The following is a 22,189-nucleotide window of genomic DNA, read 5'->3' on the forward strand; positions in this document are numbered from 1 at the left end:
CCCCAAATGAGTAATCCTCTGGGGGGGGATACAGAAGGAATGGACTCCTCCGCATCAGAGTCTTCAAAAGGGGAGTAAGAATGTTCCTGATCATCAGAGTGCTCTGAAATAATGGAGCCCTGATCAGAGGAGGGGGATTTTTCCTCCACTCTGGGCCGTTTGTCCTGTGGGGGTTGAGAACCTCTGATAAGAATAATTAAATTCTCAGCCATTTTAAGCATCTGTTTTTTAGGCATGGGGCCTGGAGATGGGCCCTGTGTAGCTTGTCTCTTAGAGTGCATGGCTGCTTTAGACTTAGTGAAAGCCTTGATGGAGAAAGAAGAGGAAGGTCTGAAGACACCTTGAGTGGAGGTAGACCTGTCCACATTTTGAGGTTCAACGCCAAGAGTGGCTTCGGTATCTGTAGTCGGGTGTGGGCCGAGGAGCCTGCGACCTCGGGCACAGGAGACACCTCCAATGAAGTGTCGTCGGTAGTCAGGGGCTGCGTAGGTGCCTCGCTGAGAACCGGACCACATGTAGTCGGCTTTGGCGTGGTGTCGGTAGAGGCTGCGGACCTCATGTGTCGGTCCTTATCTTTGTGTTTTTTAGACAAAACTGGAGTCGGAGTATCCGACGACATAATATAGTTAATTTTTTTTCCAAAATAATGCTGGGCGAACTCCGCCCGACGCTTAATGGTGCATTTGTTGAATGTAGCACAAAAGTGACAGACCGAGACGTCATGGTCTGGGCCTAAACAAGGTATACAGAGGGAATGGAAATCCTTATGCGGTATTTGCTTCCCACATGAAATACAATTATTAACTTTGTCTGACATCGGTCTGAGGCAAGAAAAGTTTCCCTAACGGGGTACTTAGCTTTCAAGAAGACTTCGGTTTCAAAATTTTCGTAATTTCAGGAGCTGGCCGACCGGCACTTGCGAACTGCTTCTGCTTCGGGCACCGCGCGGCAAGAAAGACTGAAGAAAATGGAGTCGGCTGGTTCCTTTATACCCATGTCGCACTGACGTCAGGGAAGAAGCGACGACAACCGACGCCGGAACTAGACTTTGGAATTCGGTCGACCGAGGACCCACCTGACGGCAGGAGAACCCATCTGTTATGACTGCAGCTGTATGCACGATGAACATTGTGAAGCTGGCATGACCGAGGTTAGGTATCTGAGAGATATAATAGGATGGTGATCAATTAAACCTCAAAAGGGGTATATAGACGCTCCTTAGGAAAAAAGAAACAGCAAGCAAGCAAGTAAGGACTTTCCTGGGACTAGCAGGTTATTACACAAAGTGTATTACAGAGTTTACTTCAATGGCCTGTTCCCTAACAAACCTGACTAAATGCAAGATGCAAGAACAAGTCAGGTAGATGAAGTACTGATATGAGGTTTAAACATTCTTTGAGATGAACCAGTTCTGGTGTCCCCTTACTTTTCCAAGCTTTTTACTGTTTACACATATGCATCAGAGACTGCGTTGAGGCAATGCTTACCCAAAGAGCAGAAAATGAGGAATACCCAGCCTGCTCTCTCAGTGGTAAATTAAATAAAACTTGAGACCAGACACTCCACATTTGAGAGGCAATGCCTGGCTATTAAGTGGGCCTTAGGGTCCTTAAGGTACTATCTGCTACTTAGGAAATGTGCACTAGTTAACAGATCATACTCCCCCTGCTGTGGTTTCACCATCAGAAGGAAGGCAATGCTATGCTCTGCCGGTAGACCCTAGCAATCCAAGAATTCTGCTTTCAGGTTTGGCACCATCTCAGTGTTCACTATCACAATTTGGATGTCCTATCTAACAGTGGGCTCAAAGCTGGTGGCATCACACTGTGTGTGTGTGTGTGTGTGTGTGTGTGTGTGGGGGTAATTTAAAACATAGCATGCTGGCTCTGTCAGGAAAATGCCTAGTGGATGGTATCACCAGTCACAGGTTGGGACAGATGATAAGCCAATGCTAGGCTCAAGGCTTGTGTGGAGTATCTGGAAGGTATGCACAGAAGCAGGGAAAAGGAACTGGTCCGCTTTAAGTTAAACATATGCAGCCAGGTAATGACAGGCAGCGGTACACTGGTGCTTTATAAGGCTGGTGAATTCACAAGCTGCTAGTTCCAGTTTCCAAAGGAGTCTGCACTATTCTGTAATAGACAGACATACTGAGGCCAGAGCAGATGGCTCCAATACAGAAGCCTTGGCTTAAGAGTTTAGGTACTGGTAGTGGAAGTTTTGATAGTTGGGATCCAGAGTTCTTTTACTGTAAAGCTACTGAAAGATTTGTGTGCTGGACACTTTTGCTTTCCTCATTCAAAAAGGTATTGCTTAAGAGATTTTCTTTGTGGGTGAGACACTTTTAATTTGTTTGCCCAAAATGGCACTATTTAAATACTTCTTATTTCAGCAGAATGAACCCTGGCAAGTACAGACTTCAGAACTAATTGTTGCAAGTAGTTCTTTTAAAGACTGTTAACTTAACATCACACTTTATTTTAAAGGTATAATCAAGACTGTCATCTCTAAAGTTTGGGTTAGCACCTTTACTGAGTATTTGCTGCAGAAGTGGCCAGGTAACAGAACTATGCTTTATATGACATAAGCTGTTGTAATGAGTTGCTGTTTTACTCTCCGCCTGTCACTATATTATGGTTCCTGCTCTGGAAAAGTGAGAAAATTTTTATATTTGCCTAAATAAAACCACTGTTTTTGCAAAAACTCTAATGTGTTACATGCTTGAAAATTTTACATATACAGCATATGCACCCAGAGACACACATAAAAACGTAAAAGAATTTTGAGCTCTTTGTAGTACTGCACTCCTTTAATCATCGTGAATGAAAGAATGACAGGCAATGGATATATTCTGGGTAATTTTATTTCCAAATTGTACAAACTTTTATATGTACCTCTAGATGAAGCACTTATACAAAATAACGTATAGCCATGCAACTGATAAAATGTCTTACAACACAAACCACTATGCATTTGTTTTGTCATTCTTTGCCACAATCAGATAAATGCATTAATCTCTTTTTAAGTGTTATCTTTAAGTGGTGTTTCTTGCAGCAGTCAATGTAGTGAAAGACTGGGAATAAAGCACATACTGCATAATATACTCATAACAGAAGAAACTCATACGCAGCTTGTTTACCATGTATAATTTTTTTTTTTTTTTGGTTTTGGCCCAAGTCAGCCCTGACCATCTATACTGCGTCACTAGCACCAAAGTACTCTCCAGCAACAGTGCTCCTATTTATTTCCTCTGCCTCAGCATCCCACATAATCACATGGGAGAGAACCCATCTTTTCATTAAGGATGTGGTTTCATGACCACCTGTTTTTTGTGGGTCTATATTATATTGTCGACAGGTGAAAATGTCGACTCTGACTTGTTCGACACCAAAATATCGAACTACAAAATTAGCGAATGGCCAAATTACCCATTTCTTTCCAACAGAAATAAATCAGTTGGCCGTTCTCTTACACCTGCCCTTTCCCTGACTGTAGTGCAGTCTTGGAGTTGGAATATTTAGTTGGGGGGGGGAGCCCCCCACTTACATATATTTGTTTATGTGTGCCATTGGTGTTTGGCCAACCGATTTCTTTCCGTTGGAAAGAAATCGGTGATTTGGCTGTTCGCTAATTTTGTAGTTCGACATTTTGGTGTCGAACAAGTCAGAGTTGACATTTTCACCTGTCAACAATATAATATAGACCTGCTTTTCGTCAGGCAGTGTGTGCGGAGATTAAAATGGAGGACCAGTGAGTGGATCATTAACCATGCCTGACTTGGATTTTCCTGTTTAGCTTGCTCTGCTACTTTCTGGTTGTTTGACCCTGCTGAAAAAATGTTAGAAGCTAGCTTCAATGGTAACACAGATAAATTCCTAACTGCAGCAACAGTAAATTGAGTTTAAGTAGTGGTGCATTGTGCTGGTGTTGACAATGAATGGGATTAAATAGCCAATAACAGTAGCACATCCTCAGATGACTATGTCTCAGTACTCAAGCACCACATGGCAGAAGGCAGATGTTGGACCCAGTGTATCAGGATCATCATATATGGCACACGTAACAAGGTATAAGTATAAGTATGTAGAGGCAAGCATGTGTGCCTTGGCAATAAAGATCATGTTTTGTCAGTATTGTCTTTCCACGTGATGGTTGGGAATACAAGGTAAAGAAAATAATCCTGATCTAGCTATGGATGACAGTCCATAAGCCCTTAATTTTCATCCTTTACTGCCAGCAAATAAGTTAGAGGGCTTCTAATAAGGGAAATATTTCCAGTTAAAAAGAAACTTCAAGCAGGATGATGAGGGGTACTAAAAATCCAGCAGGACAGAGGGTTATAAAGGGAGAGTAAGAATCTGGAAGTACTAGTTTGTCAAGGTTGGGGAGGACAAAAAGTTCTGCAGTGCCAGGCCCAGTGTAAGTGTGTGCTTTCAAATATTCAGTCCTAAGCTAAAGGGCAATGCGCTGCTAAGAAGGCACCAGTGTGCATTTGTCTCCATATATAAGCCTGTGCCCATTTGATAATGCTCAAGCAGAAGGACCAGTGTACCACCCTCCCCAAGGGATGGGAAAGTCACCATCAGGTGCATACTGCCGGCCCTCCCTGAGCAGCTCCTTTAGCACCATGGCTTTCTAGTCAAACATGGGCTGCTGTCAAAACTTCATACCTGTGCATCACAGAGCAGGGAATATTTTTTACAATGCTAATTTCAAAAATGTATGTTTTAAGATCAATAGCTTGCAGATTTCATGAACTCCTGGACCCACCAAACCCAATATTCTTACTTGTTCTGTCAGTGAAGCAAAACAAATGTCTCAGTGGAGGACACGATTAAGAAATTAGCTTGAGAAATACCATCAGAAAGCCAGTGGAGGGCTTACTTCTATTACGTATCATGCTGCTATAAAACACTAACACCTAGCTCTCCATAAGTAGCTCCATTAGCATGGTCCATGTATATGATTCTAGATGCATGGCCTGCTGTATAAGTCTGTCAGAAATGTCCCACTGTATCTACTCGGGGTAGACTGCTGAGCAGGAACAAATCTGATTTACTCTACTCCTATCCTGACAGAATATAGCAGACCTCTGGCTGCTCACATTTTGTTTCATAGACTGGATTTCTGGCATCCAAACTGTTATTCAAATATGGACAAATGGCATTCCAGACAGGATCCCTTCTTTTTAGCCATCACTGTTGTATGCAGTATTATTTTATACACTTTATACTGAGGCACAATATACAATTCTCCAACAGCTAAAAGCATTATGCAGTTATGCTACTTTCTGTTTTATGAATGTTGTTCTGGTTTTTGATACTTTGCTTGGATCCAGACTCTCTGCATTGCAACTTTTTTCGCCTGTTGACTTGAAGTCTTTTGTCCCTTACATTTTGAATTTCATTCAAACCAGCACTTGTGAATATATTATGTATTTCATCTGTTGAACAAAAAGAAAAAGGCTTGAGATAATGACACTGTTTTACAAACCGAAACAGCAAAATTAACTTATTGCCACTATGACCAACGGTGTGGATCATGTTGTTATTATTATTTTCATTAGGGTCATTCTGTGGCTTCTAATTTGCATCCATACACAAATATATAACACACCACACACATACGTATACACACATATATATATATATATATATATATATATATATATATATATATATATATATATGGTTCCCCTTCACAAGATTGAATTACTGAAAGCTCGAAATTCATAAGATCAAGTTCAAAATCTCAAGTTTCAGTAACTCGAAATTGTGAACAGGAAGTGTAAAAAATTAGATTAAGGGTTTTACTTACCTTTTTGTAGGGGGCTGGGTCCCCCTGTACTCTTCCTTCCTTAATGTGCAGGTTTCATGACCACACTTCAGCGGAGGAATGGAAAGTGTCCCGTTGTGCACTTATGCATATAGCGTGTAATGGTACATTTCCATCTCCTTTGCTGTAGTGTGATCTCAGAGTTGGTATATTTAAGTAGGGGTGTGTGTGGGGTGCAGGCCCTCCTGCAAAAACATTAGAAAAAGTGTTTTTTTCTTTCCTTTTGTGCCCCTTCACAATTTCGAGTATATGAATACTCAAGATTTTGGGCTTGGGCTTCTGCTTTTCGACTATTCATATATTCGATCTTGTGAAGGGGAACCATATACATATATATATATATGCATATATATATATATATATATATATATATATATATATATATATGTGTACATATATATGTGTATAAATATTATGTATTTGCCAAGCGTTCTACATCGGAAAAACGGACCGGAGAGTCCGAGACCGAATGTATGAACACTTGTATGCCATCAAAAACGATAAGAGCGACAACGCACTAGCAAAACATATAAGTTCTAACCCAGGCCATAGCTTCCAGTTCATGGCCATTGATCAAGTGCAACTGAAAACGAGGGGAGGTCCCTTCTCCCTAATTTTGGAGAACAAGGAGTTAGAATGGCAGTTACGCCTTGATGCGTTTAGGCATCCTGGCTTAAACAGTAACTGCAACATTGCCCCGGTGTTAAAACTTAGGAGCTACCTTAGATAGATCAGTTGTAAAGAAACTTTAGGTTAAACACTTTGCTTACTCCATGTTTGCAATCTTGAACAACTAGGTAAAGTAGTATAGAAATTGACTATATTTTTTTTTTCTCTTTAATCATGAATGGTGTTGGTTGAGCTTCTATACATGAGATTCTTCTAGTGCTAGAAAAGATCTGGCAATAATACCCCTTTTTTTTTAGGTTTTTTTGAATTGAAACAAATTAAAGGTCTGTAGCTTTATAAAAGTAATTTTTCACATTAAAAGCTAGGTGTTGTAGTGTTTTACAATTTGCATGTCATGAAACCAGGTTAACTGGCCTCTTTCTCTGCATATACCCACTGTTTTTAATATATACATTTTTAATATATATATTTTTATATATATATTTTATAATTATTAACATTTTTATGTTAGAAACAACGTGTAATGAGTTGATGTCCACACTATTGTATAAAAACAAAAAACATTTTACTGATGTTTGTTAGGAAGCAGGAAGATGTCACTTCCTGATTGTCCCGTTATAACTGGAGTGTGTGTGTTCTTCTTTATACTCCCTCTGAAGAAGCCACAGATTGTTGTGGCGAAAACGCTTTGTTTCTGTTATTTTATGAATAAACTGCGTTAAGGAATTTGGACTGTTGGGTTTCTTCACCGACAAGGACCTCGTTTTTTTAGGCTTCATTGGTTCGTTTTGTTTTCGTTTCTAGTTTGTGATATAAAAAAATTACCCAACCTGTTCGTCTTCACTTATAAAAAAAGACAAACGACAAGGGGACCATGTGCCTTGGACAGCCTGGCCCAAGAAATGCCCCCCTACCCCAAATGGGAGGAGTCTGGTCAGCGTGGCCTTTGGGGGAGGAAGGATAAAGAGATGTCCCCGACAAACTTTGTTGGTCTGGATCCAGCAAAGTATGGAGTCCCTGCAAACCCAAGAAAGAGTTATAGGATGACTCAATGGTTGCCAAAGAATCAACCATAGTACTGCCATAGTCCACTGGAGAATTTGCATGTGAAGGTGAGCAGTAGGTAGTAGAGTAATAGCTGCAGCCAAACCTTAGGCCTGAATTACCAGTTTTGCTGGAAGAGAAGGATGTTATAAGATCTAAGTGAAATGTAGAATAAAAGTATGAATTCTGTTTTGTGGTAAAAAGGCCAACTGACTGATAGTGTCCAGGTGAGCTCCTACGAAGTCCAAGACTTGAACTGGCTGAAGATGGGACTTGGGAAGATTGACTGTGATCCCCAGGAACAGATAAAGACAGAGCAAGTAGTCCATGGTTTCCTTGAGTAGATGCCTGGTTGGAGCAGTACAGAGAGAGTCATCCAAATAAGGAAACACTCTGAATCCACGCAGTTTGAGATGAGCTCTACCACTTCTATACAACTGGTGAACACACTGGGGGCTGTGGTGAGACCAAACGGCAGAGCTCTGAGATGGTAATGACTGGCCCCCAGCCAAAAGCACAAATACATCTGAGAATGTCTGTTCATTTTGATGTGATATTACACATCCTGGAGGTCTATGGAGCACATCCAATTGTACTTCCACAGAAGATGGAGAATGAACTGAACCATGACCATCTGGAACTTGCAATACTTTAAAAACTGATTCAGATGACTGAGATCCAGAACTGGCCTCTAGACACCTGTTTTCTTTGGCACTAAAAAGAACCTTGAGTAAACTCCAGATCCTCTTTGGTCTGGTGGGACCTCTTGGGTGACCCTTTTGTCCAGTAGCTTTAGAATTTCTAGGGCTGCTAACTCCCATTGATTGGGTGGTACACTGGAGAGATGTTTTTGTTGGACTGGTGGAATCTGTAAAAATGGAATGAAATAACCTCTGCCTATGATCCTTTGCACCCGAGAATTTTTTGTGATGGCTGTCCAGGCATCTGGGTGCAAAGACAAGAGCCCTCCCTGACTGCCTCCAGAGATGAACAGTCAGGCAACCCTTAAGGAGCACTGAAAGAGCCAATCTGAAAAGGAATCTTGGAACCCTTGGTTTTGCAACCCCCTTTATTATTTCCCCCTCTGCCTCTGGAAGAAATTCCCCCTCGTGTGTCCTGAAAAGGACCTTGGGATTTTCGGAACCACATCTTTTTTTCCCACCACGTTAATTCCTGGAAAATGATCTTTTCAGGGTAGAAAAATGGATTCCCACGGCATATAAGGTCTTTCCATCTTGTTCACTCTGGGAAAGTGTGTCTTTAACAGTGGGCCCAAACAAGGAAGATCCATTAAAGGGAGCACTGATGAAAGACTTGAAGGGTTTCGTAAAATCACACAAATGCATCCATACATGTCCCCTGATGGCTATGCCTTAACCTGCAGCCCATGAGGAACCTTCAGCTGCATGAGAGATTAATCTCACGGATGCATTTGTTATGGACTGGAGGGTGGCCAGCTGGAAGGAAAAAAAAAAACTTTTGATGTCCTTCAATATCACTGTTGCAGTATTTGATACATAAAGGATGTCCCTTCCCGGGCAGCCCATCGATCGGCCAATATAGATAAGCTTGAAAAAGATCTTGTTTGCACCCACATCAAATTCATGCTCCCCGCACAGAACATAGGGTATAAAAGGGACTTACAAATGCAGCTACCCAGAACTTCTTTTGCTGTCAGTTTAAACTCTATTGTTGCCGGTTGATTTGAATATTTTGTTGCTGTACTGAATATTTAGTAACGCCAGATAAGTGCCCCATTTTGGTTATTTTTCTTTTTGAATTTACTTTCTTGATCTTGTACTTTTTATCACTATCTAGAGTTCATGTCATCCTTCAGGGAAAAATGTCAGTGTGGGAGGTTGATTCCCCAGAAGGCTCATCACGAACAGTAACTTTTTTTTTTTTTTTTTGGGTGCTTCTCATGATCATACCTCTTGTAGTATTTGTAAGACACTTGTGTCTAAGACACTCAGAAGCCATTTGTCTTCCCTGGTAATATATCTTGAAAACCAATGGCTTAGACAGTTATCCCAGGGTACCATGACGGAATCCTTTAACCCCGAGATACTCCCCCTAGGTAAGAAGATGGCCAAGAAGTCTTGGCCAGATTCTTTAGCTGTCCAACCTCCACAGGATGTCCCTCTTTAGGCAGCTAATAACTCTCTAGGTCATTCGGTGTTTACATTGGATTCTTATGCTGTCATCCTGATGGAGGCTGGCAAGGATCCGTCTTTTCGCACATCCTCTGAGGCTTTGCAGGCATCTACCCTGGACATCAAGGGGAAACCGTTTTTGGTTATCTCTGAGGGTTCTAGAGGGATTCAGCAAATATTGGTCAGGGAGGAAGTTCCGGGTTCTCTTCTCAAATCTTGCCAAGGGTAGGAACCTCCAGTATTTGTTAGAGTTGATGTCCCATCTAAGAAAAGCCAAAAACTGAAGCATGTTTCCATCTGTCCTATGGATCATCAAAGGAAATGGCAAGAGTTTACTCAGGGCTTGTCTTCTGCTTTAATGGCCCTAAAACCTATTCATGGGGTTTTCAGTACCCATTCCTCCTTGGACCTCTACCCCTTCTAAATGGTTTAGGGAACCAGATTTCTCAGATAAGGATTCCCTTGTCTGGTGAGGGATCTTTATCCTATTCTTCAGAGATGAATTTGCCTTTGGTCTATGGTTCTGATGCTGAACAGTCTGTTAATCCTGAGTCTCCTTTCAAGGAATTGTCCTTTGGAGGCACAATTTCTAGGATGATGGAATTCTTTAAGTGAGATTTTTCTCAAGTGTTGGATATTCAGAGAAGATATTATGAATTGTTTCAGGTGAATACTTCGAAACCATCAGCAGTTCCTCCTGTGTTGGCTCCCTTGTTAGATACTTTCATTGCTGCTTCCAAGTCCCCTGATTCTCATCTTCCTGCTCCTAAGAAACCTGATAGGTTCTATAAGGATCCTGAGGAGTGTCAATTTTTATTTAAACATTTTATTTATTTATTTTTATTTATTTTAATATCCTTCCTTGCTGATCCTGCTGTGCTGTTAGTCTCTTCTGACAAACCTTCTAAACTTTTGCCTTCCAATAAGGATAGCAGGGCAATGGAGCAGACTGGCAAGAAAGTTTAAACTGCTTCTACTTTGGCCTTTAGGGCTATTAATTACCAGACCCACATAACCATGTATGCTCTGGCCTTGATTGCTCAGGCTTGTCAGGTTATCTCTGCCCTCCCTGATTCTGATGGCAAATCATCTGCTTTATCTTTTTTAAGTTCTGCTTTTCAAGTGTCTCACCACTCTGTTAAATGAAGCTATGCTGCTGATGCCTCTTCTAGGGCTGCGGCTTTTGGGTCCATCATGAGGTGTTATTCTTGCCTTCATTTCCAGTCTTTTCCTGAAGACATTAAGGCCAAGTTGATGGATGCTCCTTTGGATAATACTCATCTTTTTGGGACTGCTGCTGCTGACATGTTTAAGTCTCCTTAAGAGAAAGGCAAAGCCCTGCAAGACTTTAAGCATATTTTTGTCTCTCCTATCCCTAAGTTATAGAGGAATTATCCTATTAGATCTGCTTTTGTTCGCAGGCAATCCTGCCAAACTTCTAAGGGTAGGGAGGGTGGGAGGTGGGCCCCCCACTAAGGCTTTTCAGATTTCTGTGGCCCAGAAGCCTCCTTTATCTGATAAGCCTGCTTCTCTTTGACAATTCAGCCCCCCCCGCCTTTAGTCTAGGTTCCTCTGTCCCTTCGGCTCTCCCTTTGTATTCCAAATTGTTATCTCGTCACTTCAAACTCTTGGGTTCTTTCTATCATCCTTAAGGGTTACTTCATGGTATGAGACATCTCTCCCTCCTTTTTCTGGGATTCCTCAACCTCCTCTATGGCAACTTCATTTAGCAGCGGTTCTAAGGCCCCTGTTGAACCAAGAGACCATTCACCCTGTCCCCATTCCCAAGTGGGATGGGGTTTTTATTCCAGGATATTCCTAGTTCCTCAAAAGGAGGGCACTTGGTGACCTATTTTGGATCTCTCTCGATTCAACACCTGTCTTAAGATCTCTTCTTTTCAGATGCTTACTCTTCATACTCTGTTTCCTTTTTTTATTACCAAAGACTTTTCTGGCATCTTTGGATCTGAAAGATGCTTACCTTCATATCTCTATTCACCCTCTCTTCAGGATGTTTTTACATTTTTCTGTATCTTCCGCTCATTTTTAATTCTCTGTTTTGCCCTTTGGCCTTTCTACTGCCCCACAGGTATTCACAAAATGCCTAGCTTCTGTGATTGCCTTCTACAGGCTCCAAGACATTCAGATTTTTCCTTATCTAGAAAACGTGTTACATCAGGCACCTTCTCCCAGTCGATTATTGCAGGATCTGCAGTTCATCATCTCTCTTCTTCAAAGTCTGGGGTTTACTATCAACTTCCAAAAGTCCATCCTGTCTCCCTCTCAAAATCATGTGTATCTGGGTTGCAGGATTCAGACATTGCCAATGTTGGTCTCTCTTCTACCTCCAAAGGTATTGTCATTGGCAGCCTTCTTTCAGTCTCTTCTTCCCCTGACTGCCATGCCAATCAGGGAGTTTCTTTGGGCCCTGGGATTCGTGGCCTATTCTATTCTGATGCTTTCTCTTGCCAGACTGCATATGCTGAAACTTCAATGGTACCTCAAGTCGGTTTGGCTGCAGCAGCGTCACCCAATGGACTTCAGTGTTCCTTTCCTTCCCTGTCTCAAGTAGGAATCCGAGTGCTGGATTTGACAGTTCACTCTCAACCCAGGCTGGCCCTTTCAGCATCCAGTCCCTTCTCAAGAGCTGTTCACCAATGCCTTGGACATGGTATGGGGGGCATCTCCTGGTCATCTGAAAATTCAGGATCTTTCACCTCTCCATTAGAAGTCAGACCATAACAACATCAAAGAGATGAGGGCTTGGATTCTGGATCTTCAGGCTTTTCACCCCAAGTTCTCTCTGGCCCCCTTGAAGGTGTACACAGACAACATCACAGTGATGTTGTAAGTCAACAAGCAGGCAGGCACGAAATTTTACCTCCTCTGCGGGCAGCTCTTTAGGCTTGGAATGTGGCTCTCAGTTATTAATTAACTCTTCACGCATTCTACATTCCTTCAGAGCACAATCCTGTGACAAACTCTCTGAGGTCAAACACACAGGCTCACAAATAGATGCTTCACAGAGCTGTGTTTCTGGATATTGTCCATCAGTGGGGTATTCCTCAGGTAGACCTTTTTGCATCCATCTCTGAACATGCAACTTCCTCTCGTCTGTTCCAGAGTGCTATGCCATCTGGCCTGGAAGACGGATGCCCTATCCTATCAGTGGAAGGGGAGGTTTCTTTATGCTTTCCCTCCTCTTCCTCTACTTCCAACAGTCCTGCAGAAGATTCATCTGGACTCTCAGAAAATCTTGCTAGTGACTTCCTTTTGGCCAAGACAGCACTGGTTCCCCTTCTTATTGCATCTGGCCAAGGGCAATCATCACGTTACCTCACTGGTTGGATCTCCTCACACAGGACAAGGGGTCTCTCATCCATCTCCACTTGTCCACTCTGCAGCTGATATTGGGGGTGATAGGGTTTTGATCCCTTTCAGGCACCTCTTTATTGAGGACATGCTCAGGGTTTTACAGGAGGCAAAGAAACCTTCAACCATAAAATCTTATATGTCCAAGTGGAAGAGATTTTCGGTTTGGTGTCAAGCTCATTATCAGGACCCTTTTTCAGCGGGGGTCCCTCTGGTCCTCTCTTATTTGTGTGAGTTGCTTCAGTTTGGCTTAGCCTATTCTACTGTGAAGGCCTACTTGTCAGCCATTTCTGCTTGTCTGGCCCTTGACTCCTCCTTTGACTACTCATTTTGAGGTTAAGCAATTTCTTAAAGGCGTCTTTCATATTAGGCCTCCCAAGAAAGCATATTCCTCTTCCTTGTGACCTTAATTTTGTTTTGGAAAAATTGACTCGAGCTCTTTTTGAGCCTGGAGCTTCTGCTTCTTTGCAACATTGTACCTGGAGGACTGTTTTGTTGCTGGCTCTTACTTCTGCTTGGAGGGATTCTGAACTGCAGGCCTTAATGGCCATTCCTCATTTTTTTTTTGTTTTTTCACAGGGACAGGATGTCCCTTTGTACTAATCCTTTTTTTATGCCCAATGTAGTTAATGACTTATCCTTGAATCTGTCGGTACAACTCTATTCCTTTTTCCCTTCGCCTCAGTTTGCAACTGACAGGTTTGCCTGCTTCTGTTAGAGCTCATTCCACTAGAGCTGTTTCCTCTTTTGGTGCCTTCTTCAAGCAATTGGACACTAATTCCAACTTTGAAGTTGCTACTGGGTCTTTCATTCATACCTTTACTAAGCAATATAAGTTAGACATGGTTTCAAGGGCCAAAGCAGGTTTTGCTGAAACCATTTTGTGTGTGGGTTTGTTGACGACTCTTCTCAGCCTTCCACTTCCCATTCTTTCTTGAGCTTTTTTACTCTCCCTTATATACTGAATACTGCAAATGTGATATGGAAGGACATAGTACAGGTTTGTAAAATCTTACCACAACAGTAGATGTCCTTTTTTTCACTGTTGCAGTATTTCCTCCCTCCCTCTAACCCCCTGTTCTTTATTCTGCATTTTTTCCATTTGGATGTGCATGGACTCCTTTGTCCTATGACGACTGTTCTCTTCTGGGGCAATTCAGTTCTGGGTAATTGCATCTGCACATCCCTTTTATGCCCTATGTTTTGTGCAGGGAGCATAAATGTGAAGTGCGGTGCAAACAAGATCTTTTCAAGCTTATTTATACTGGCTGAGCAATGGGCTGCCTGGGAAGGGACATCCCCAATGTACCAAATACTGCAATAGTGAAGAGAAGGACATTTACTGTTATGGTAAGATTTTACACAACTGTACTTTCCTTTGCTGACATGGACTCAGGGGTAGACTTAGTGAATTCCTTAATCAAGTTCCTCTGCAATCTAGTAAAGTGTGCCAAATAATTAAGTGACCATAAGGCAAAGGTCACAGATGCATACATATGCTTTTCAAACCTGTCCAATGCCCTAGACTCTCATTTACGGCAATGGACAGAGGAGCTCTGTTCAGCCAGCTCCTTTTTTTGTGGCTGCCACAACAACCATGGCATCTATGGCAATTCCCTTACTCCAAAAGGGTCTGTCCTTGGGTGCAGTTAGAATCTTGTCCGGGTGATAGGACATCCAGCTCCTTCCAAGCCCAGTGAGAAACAAGATCTATTAAGTCGTCTGGCAAAGGGGTAACTCAAGATGCAGATGGGCTGGATCCAAAAGCTTCTAGGAATACCAACCCCTCCTGAGAAGGTGGTCTGGAGGACCAGCCACCTTTTTGTGAAGGATCTCTGAAATTTCTCCAAAGGAGATATCTTCTGGTGGTGACTTGGGCGACCCTTCCCATTCATCAAAATTAGCGTTTTCATCAAGAGATTCCTGGGGACAATCTAAGTGTTTCTTTTTACACAGCCTCTACAGTGGAAAGTCTTCAGTAGGATGATCTGGAGAAGTATTGGAAGAGACAGGAAGTTCCTGGACTGGAACTGCCTGGAAGCTCATATGGCCTGGTTGTTCCTGTGGAACAGGCAAATGAGGCTCAGAAGCTAGATCTGAAGAGGGGATGGGGTTAGTATCCGAAGAAGTAAGAGTCAAGAGTGTTCTTGGATGAAAAAATACCCTTTCCACCACCTCGAAGGCTGAGGGACCAGCAGAAGCTGAGGCCAAGCTCACTGTAGCTGAAACTCCTGGAACTGTCAAGCCTTGACCTTGCCCAGATCTCTGCTCCAAGGGAGGAATTGGGTCTGAGCTGTCCAGCACTGAAGCTCAGAGGGGAAGCAATAGCTCTGAAACTCAGATCTGACACTGACATGTTGGCTCTGAGACTCTTCCTGTTCAAGAGAGATCAGTGCCAAATGAGTCCGGTATAAGGTCGGGGTCAAAAATGAAGCTATCTTTGGATCCAACATCTCAACTCTCATGGCTATCGGGTCTGATATTTCCGAAATCACTGGTTGGATTGCAGAAGGACAGGCAATGGGCTGGGGAACAGGTTGAAGGCTCACAGAGCCGATGGGAGATGGAGCCAGTAGAACCTCCGTCTGGATCTGAGCCCTGAGAAACTTCCTCATCATCCTAACCACATCAGCTTTGGAGAGACTGCCAGGAGGACCTGATGGATGAAGAAGTGGAAGGAGGGCAAGACAACCTCCTAGGAGTTTCCTGGAGAGATTGGGTCCAGAAAGAACTGAGGGCTCCAAGGATGAGGTGACTTACAAGTAGGAGTCGTCAAATCTGGATGCTTAGGAAGTTTGGCTGGCACTAAGCAGGGGAGCATTTCCTATGCTCCCTGGGTTCCGAAGAAGAGTTTTAGAGGGGGTTTGAGTGCTATTTAGATATAGCCAACTCCCATACTTTCAGACTTTTCAGCACAAGAAGTAACAGCAGGTTCCTCCCTGCATGTAACATACTACTGATGTGTTGTCTGTATGGGCATAAATTATTCCACGGGGAAGGCAGTCTTGAAAGACCTGCAATGATAGGAAAACCACTCTAATTTCCAGGATACTGACTGGAGACTGGCTGTCCTCTAGCTGAGTCTATATTCCTTGAACTGTTCTCCCCTCAAAATGCTCCTCCCACCCCAGAGAGAAGGCACCAGTGCTCACTTTGGCCTTCAGAAGGGGCAGGCTATATGGTTCCCCTAATGCAACTGTGAGTGACTGGATCCACCATTCTAGATGATATGTGCAACAGGGCGAAAGAAGAATAGGTTAGCTCATTACATCTAGTAACTTAGACCATTATACACTCAAGGTTCAATGCAACATTGTCATATAGAATCTCACATGAGAAATGAAATGGATGGCATCAGTCATCAAGCCTAGAACTTGTAGGATGAGCAATGTGGGAGGAAACGGAAGAAGCAAGAACTTTGAAACCAATGATATTAATGCAGTCAACCTGTCTGGTACACATTTCACAATTTGCAGCCTTGTGTCCAGATGGCACCCTATGAACGCTGTAGTCTGACAGAGTTTCAGATGGGATTTGTGGTGTTGATGCAAATACCTAAGGACAGTCACAAATAGAGCAAATAGTCTCTTGCTAATAGGAGGGATTCTACTGTTGTGATGGTGAGGAGCACATCATCCTAGAATGGGAAAACATGGATCCCTTTTAGCTTGAGGTGGGCTGCTATAATGGACATTCATTTGATCAGCACTTGGAGGGGTATGAGACCTTAGGGCAGTGTCAAGAACTGATAATAACTGGCTCTCAGCCAGAACTCTCAATGACTTCTGGTGGCTTTGGCAATTTTTACGTGGCTGTAAGAATCCTGAAGGTCTACTGAGCACATCCAAGGCCCTTTCTATAAACAGAGAAGTATGGCTTGCATTTTGACTATCTAGAACTTTGTCTTCTTCACATAACAGTTGAGGTCACTTAAATCCAAAATGGGCCTGAGGTACTTAGACTTTTTGGGAACTAAAAATAATCCTGAATAGATTCCAAACTCTCTCTGGCCTGGTGGGACCTCTTAATTGTCTCTCAAGTTGTACAGTCTCCTTTACAGCAGATTCTTTCTTGTGGTGGTACATCTGGGAGTGACTGGACAGGCATTCTGGAGTTCTCAAGAAGGGGATTACATAACTTCGGGAAATTAAATAACTTGACTAAATTAACCATTTGGGCACAGGAAAATAATATGCTGATAAATACATCAAAGACTATGCATATGAGATTTGGTAGGCATAAACTGAAAGGTGAATACTTAATATAACACACAGTGATTGAAACTGTAGACTCATTTAAGGACCTGGGTATATGGGTAGATTCAGCTACGAGTTTTTCCTCATATCAACTAATAGGTTAATGATAGTTACAGAACTATAGGTTGTATAAAAAGATTAATAAAGTTTAGGAAATCAAAAATAATTAAGTCATTGTTTGTTAGTTAGATTAGACCCAAACTTGAGTACGGAATAACAATATGGAAACCCTATAAGAAAACAAGCATGAGTAAACTGGAAAGAGTACTACAGAAACATACCAAGGGTATCCATGGATGTGCAAATTTAAGTTATTATGAAAGACTAAAATACATGAACTTGTACACTGTCTCTTAAAGATATCTAAGAGGAGATCTTATTCAGGTATATGGGGCATTTAATGACAACTACCTCTGGGAATGTTTGGGGTTAACAAAAAGTACTACAGAATCATCAGACAACCTATGTAGAAGATTCTGGAATGAGAAGTGTACTAACTGGTTATCTGACAGAGTAGCTGATGCAAGGAACAGACTACCAAATTACATTAAAGCAAATAAGAGTTTAGATATTTTTAAGAATAGCCTGGATACTTACTATGGGAACAAGTGCTTTGGAATATTGGCAAGCTAGAAGGGCATTAATGCCCATGCTTGAAATATTTGTATGTAAGTAAATATTTGCATGTAACAATCACAGTGATAACAATGGCTAAAATGGTAACAAGTCAACTATCAACAATAAGAGAAAGACACACTACTCCTGTCTGTTTTAGAACAGGAAACACTACTCCTGTCTGTTTTAGAACAGGAAACAAAGAGCCAATAAGGTTTAGTAGGCTATCTGTCTTGTACACACAAACATTAACAGGGAAACCTTTTTCAGACTTGGAGGAACATAAACCACAGCTAGAACTTAAAGTAGAAAACTGTAATCATCACTTTCAAAACGTACAAAGCTTAAAAATTTGAGCGCTTTCGTTCGTTTGTGTTAAAAGTCAAACTTCATCAGAAATTTAACAGTTACAAATAATTTAAACACCTTTGGATGGTTAGGATTCCTTTTCCCACCCTACCTTTTCCATTTTAGAATGCTTTTTACATTTAAATTACCATTTAAACCAGGGGGGGGGGGTGTCTGCTTGCAGTTTAATTTGCCATCTGAGTTCTTTTACTTTGAGCTGGGGGTTGCAGTCTCCCCACAAACTAGAAATGTTTTCTAATACAATAAAGTTGAATTCTTTGCACCGAGGGCTACCCAAATTGTGCCTAGCTAATGCATTTTTAAGGTCACCCTTTCTTAATGCCGGACAGTGTTCCTTAATGCGATCGCTCAACTTCCTGATGGTTTTCCCTATGTAGAATGCATCACATTGAACACAAAAAGCAAGATAAACTAAACTGGTGGTGTTACAGTCACAGGCTTCTTGAAAAGAAATTCTGAACCTGGGGGATCTCAAAGTAAAAGATGTACCTATGACTATGTATTTGCAGGATACGCATCTGCCACAACAATACATTCTTGGAGTGGAGGTTTAGTGTTATGGGAGAGCCTAGAGTCAAACAGCAACTTGAGAGACTGTGTTTTCTTGCAGCCAAAGACAGGGGAGGATCCTAGGGCCTTGGCCAATTTGTGGCTACTGCTAATGATCTCCCACTTCTTAGTAAGGATGTTTCTTATGAGTTGTGAGTCTAGGGAGATCGGGAGAGGGAATCTGGTGTTGTCAATGATGTTAGATCGCTTAGTGTTAATGAAGCCATGTTTTAGGATAAGGGGTATCTGCTCTACCTACTGTCCATCACTTCTTTGAGAATCTGATTAATTAAAGCCTCTGGATAATGTTTTTCAACAAAAAGCTGCTTCAGGAATTGGATCTTTATCAAACATGCTGTCTTCACTAACTATGCGGCTTAACCATACAAACTGCCCTTTAACTATATTCCTCATCATAAATAAGGGGTGTTGGCTGGTGAAATCCAGATAGTTGTTCCAAAAGGTGCTATTTCTGTGGATCGTAGAAGCAAACTTACTGGTCTCAGGGTCTTAGGAAAGAGTATTATCAAGAAAGTTAACTACATTACCTATACCTGAAAGGGTGAAGTCAAGGAACCCTATGCTTTGACTCATTCTGGTGAGAAATAATTCCAGCTCAATTTGTGACCCTCTCCACAGGAAAAAGATGTCATCTGTATAACGTTTATATAGACTAACTAGTTCAAAACCTTCAAGTCTGGAAAGAATTTCTGCTTCCCAGGAGCTAAGCACCAAACTGGCATAAGCTGCTGCCATTTTGGTACCCATGGCTACCCTTTGTAGTTGTTGATAAATTGTGCCATTGAAAGAAAAAAGTTATTTTCCAGTACTAGTTTCAATAATGTTACATAAGCCTGAATTCTATGTGTGTGTGTGTGTGTGTGTGTGTGTGTGTGTGTGGGTGGTTGGGTGCGCTTTGCCACATAATCTCTGACAGAATCTAAGCCGTCCTGGTGTGGGATCCTAGTGTAAAGGGCCACAATATTAAGAGTGACCATGGTGCACTGACCTGTGAAAGATGTGCTTTTGTGGATCGCATTAAGAAATTCCCAGGAGTCCTTAAGACAGAACTGGAAACTTTGTACTAGCGGGTATATATGGTTTTATATATATAAATAAATATATATATATATATATATATATATATATATATATATATATATAAAATATATATATATATATATATATATATATATATATATGTATATATATATATAAAAAATATATATATATTTATAAAATATATATGTATATATATATATATATATATATATATATATATATATGTGTGTGTGGTGTGTGTGTATAAATATATATATATATATATATATATATATATATATATGAATGATAGTAAAGAACATAATGGAAGGGAAAAATGACAGAAGTAATTTGAGAGAATGGAAATCAATATCTAAACCAAAAGTATATGAAATATTGAATATTGTGAAAGAGATAAAAGAAATGTTAGATGGATCTTTAGAAAAGGGAAAAAGCAACTTATATTGGAATAAATGGAATTTGTGGGAACAATACATAAAGAATAATGTTCGGGAGGAGGAGTAAGTTTTAAGGGAAGGCAAGACTTGAGCAATCAATGTAAAGATGGACTGAATGTCATTTGTCACAATGAAAGAAAACATATGCAATGTATAACGTATGTAAATAGTAAAAATGTTAATATGATTTGTTTTCTTTTTCTGTGAAAGTATGTGTGCCTATATCTAAAGTGATAGTTTAATAAAGGTGTTAAAAAAGGAAAAAGAGTGAAAATTCACAATATCAACTTTTACTTAACTGAGCTCTTGAGGTTGCATCTAGTCACTTAAGCAACAAATCAGGGCAAACGGCTGCAGGGGAGAATGGGTTCATGATAGAAGGAGAGAGCTTGAGCTCATGAGAAGCTGAAGTTGCTGGTCAGATCGGTCAGATGGCAGACAAAACCCCTAAACTGAAACAGCTGGATGGGATTTTCCAAGATCCCAAAGTCAGACAAACTGCAGCACTGGGTGCAGGTCAGCAGTATGTTAGGCAGATGTTTAGAAAATAAAATCAGACTGAAAGGACATGATAAATCAATTATTCATTTACTATAACTGTAACAAAAGAACCAAGGATGCACTTAGTGAACTAAAGTTCTAGCATTAAAAGGAAAATGCTGGTCAGCTGATCATTTACAATTAGGTAGCGATACAAGAGATCACAGGCAAGAGTGCTTACTAGAAGAACTGCATATAAAAATCTTACTTATCTGAAAAAAAAAACTCCAAGAAGAGATCAAGTAAAGGTTGTGCAGTGATCAGACATTTAAAAAGATATGAGCTGAATTTAACTATAATATGCAACTGGAGTAATTATCATATAAGGGAATAATAAAAATCAGACGTATAGCAAGGCCATTTGGAGCCCGGGGTAAGACCTACATTTAAACATTCTCAAACTTGAAGAGCCAAAAAAAATCAAATGTTTCTGAAGAGGTGAACAAGCCTCGATGCCACCTCCACACTCCCATGTCCCTAAATATGCCAAATCCAACAATGCAATATAGTTGAAAAAAGAAAATATGTAAATAAACCTCAACTGTGATCTTGCAAAATAAACAGAGACAGACTTAGAAAACACAGTATAATACAATGAATAAAACAATACACCATCTACATGGGGGGGGGGGGGGGGCACACCTACAATTCTAAATATGCTAAGCCCAAGCTCACAAAACATCGGGAATAATGTAGACTCTCCTCATTCCCACTACACCTTGGCCTTTCTGTATTGGTACAAACACCTTAGAGCCAATAAAATGTGACAGTGGAACAATGTTTCACATAAAAAAATTGGCACAGGTGTTACAGAAGTGTTATTCAACACACATGGGTGAATCCCATCAAATAACTATGCAGCATAGCAGTGAACCAGGGGAACTGCCACATGATCTCAAAGATATGTAAATATTAACTATTTAGATTTTGGGATACACACATCTTTCTGAAGCATAAGTGTTTGAAACAAAAGTTACGTACTCACTGTGATGATGATGATGCATCTGTGTTGTCCGTTTTTGCCCTACTTCAACCTTTCTGTTTCAGACCCGACTTTGGTCACTTTTCAGACTTTGGATCTGTAGATCAAGCTCCTCCTCTTACCCACAATTCTCTATCAAGTCCAGGATTACCTGAGATAGAGTTTGCCTCCTTGTTATCAACATATAGAAATGAAACAGTTCTGTAAAAGTCTAGAAACATAACAGGAAAGGTATCTGGAGCTAAGAGAAAGAAAGACCAAAAAGGGAGCATCTCCAGGTCATAACAGGAAACCAAAGGATTATCTTCTTTCAGTGGAAGGGGGAAGGAGGGATGGTAGGTTGAG

At 41.1% G+C, this 22,189-nt stretch overlaps 1 protein-coding gene across 4 annotated transcripts in view; it reads right to left on the bottom strand.

Annotated features, from left to right (window-relative positions):
- Positions 1–3,620: 3,620 nt before the first annotated feature.
- METTL8 (methyltransferase 8, methylcytidine) overlaps positions 3,621–22,189 on the bottom strand; it is a 1,591,180-nt gene continuing 1,572,611 nt past the window's right edge. For all 4 annotated transcript variants that reach the window (XM_044075524.1, XM_044075523.1, XM_044075522.1 and 1 more), the window contains one exon: positions 3,621–5,443. In XM_044075524.1, the coding sequence (XP_043931459.1) occupies positions 5,271–5,443 (173 nt within the window). In that variant the 3' untranslated portion in view covers positions 3,621–5,270. The remainder of the gene's footprint in view (positions 5,444–22,189) is intronic.

This window comes from Protopterus annectens, chromosome 6.part1, assembly GCF_019279795.1.
Source record: "Protopterus annectens isolate FY-2018-M chromosome 6.part1, PAN1.0, whole genome shotgun sequence".
Lineage (NCBI taxonomy): Eukaryota > Metazoa > Chordata > Ceratodontiformes > Protopteridae > Protopterus > Protopterus annectens.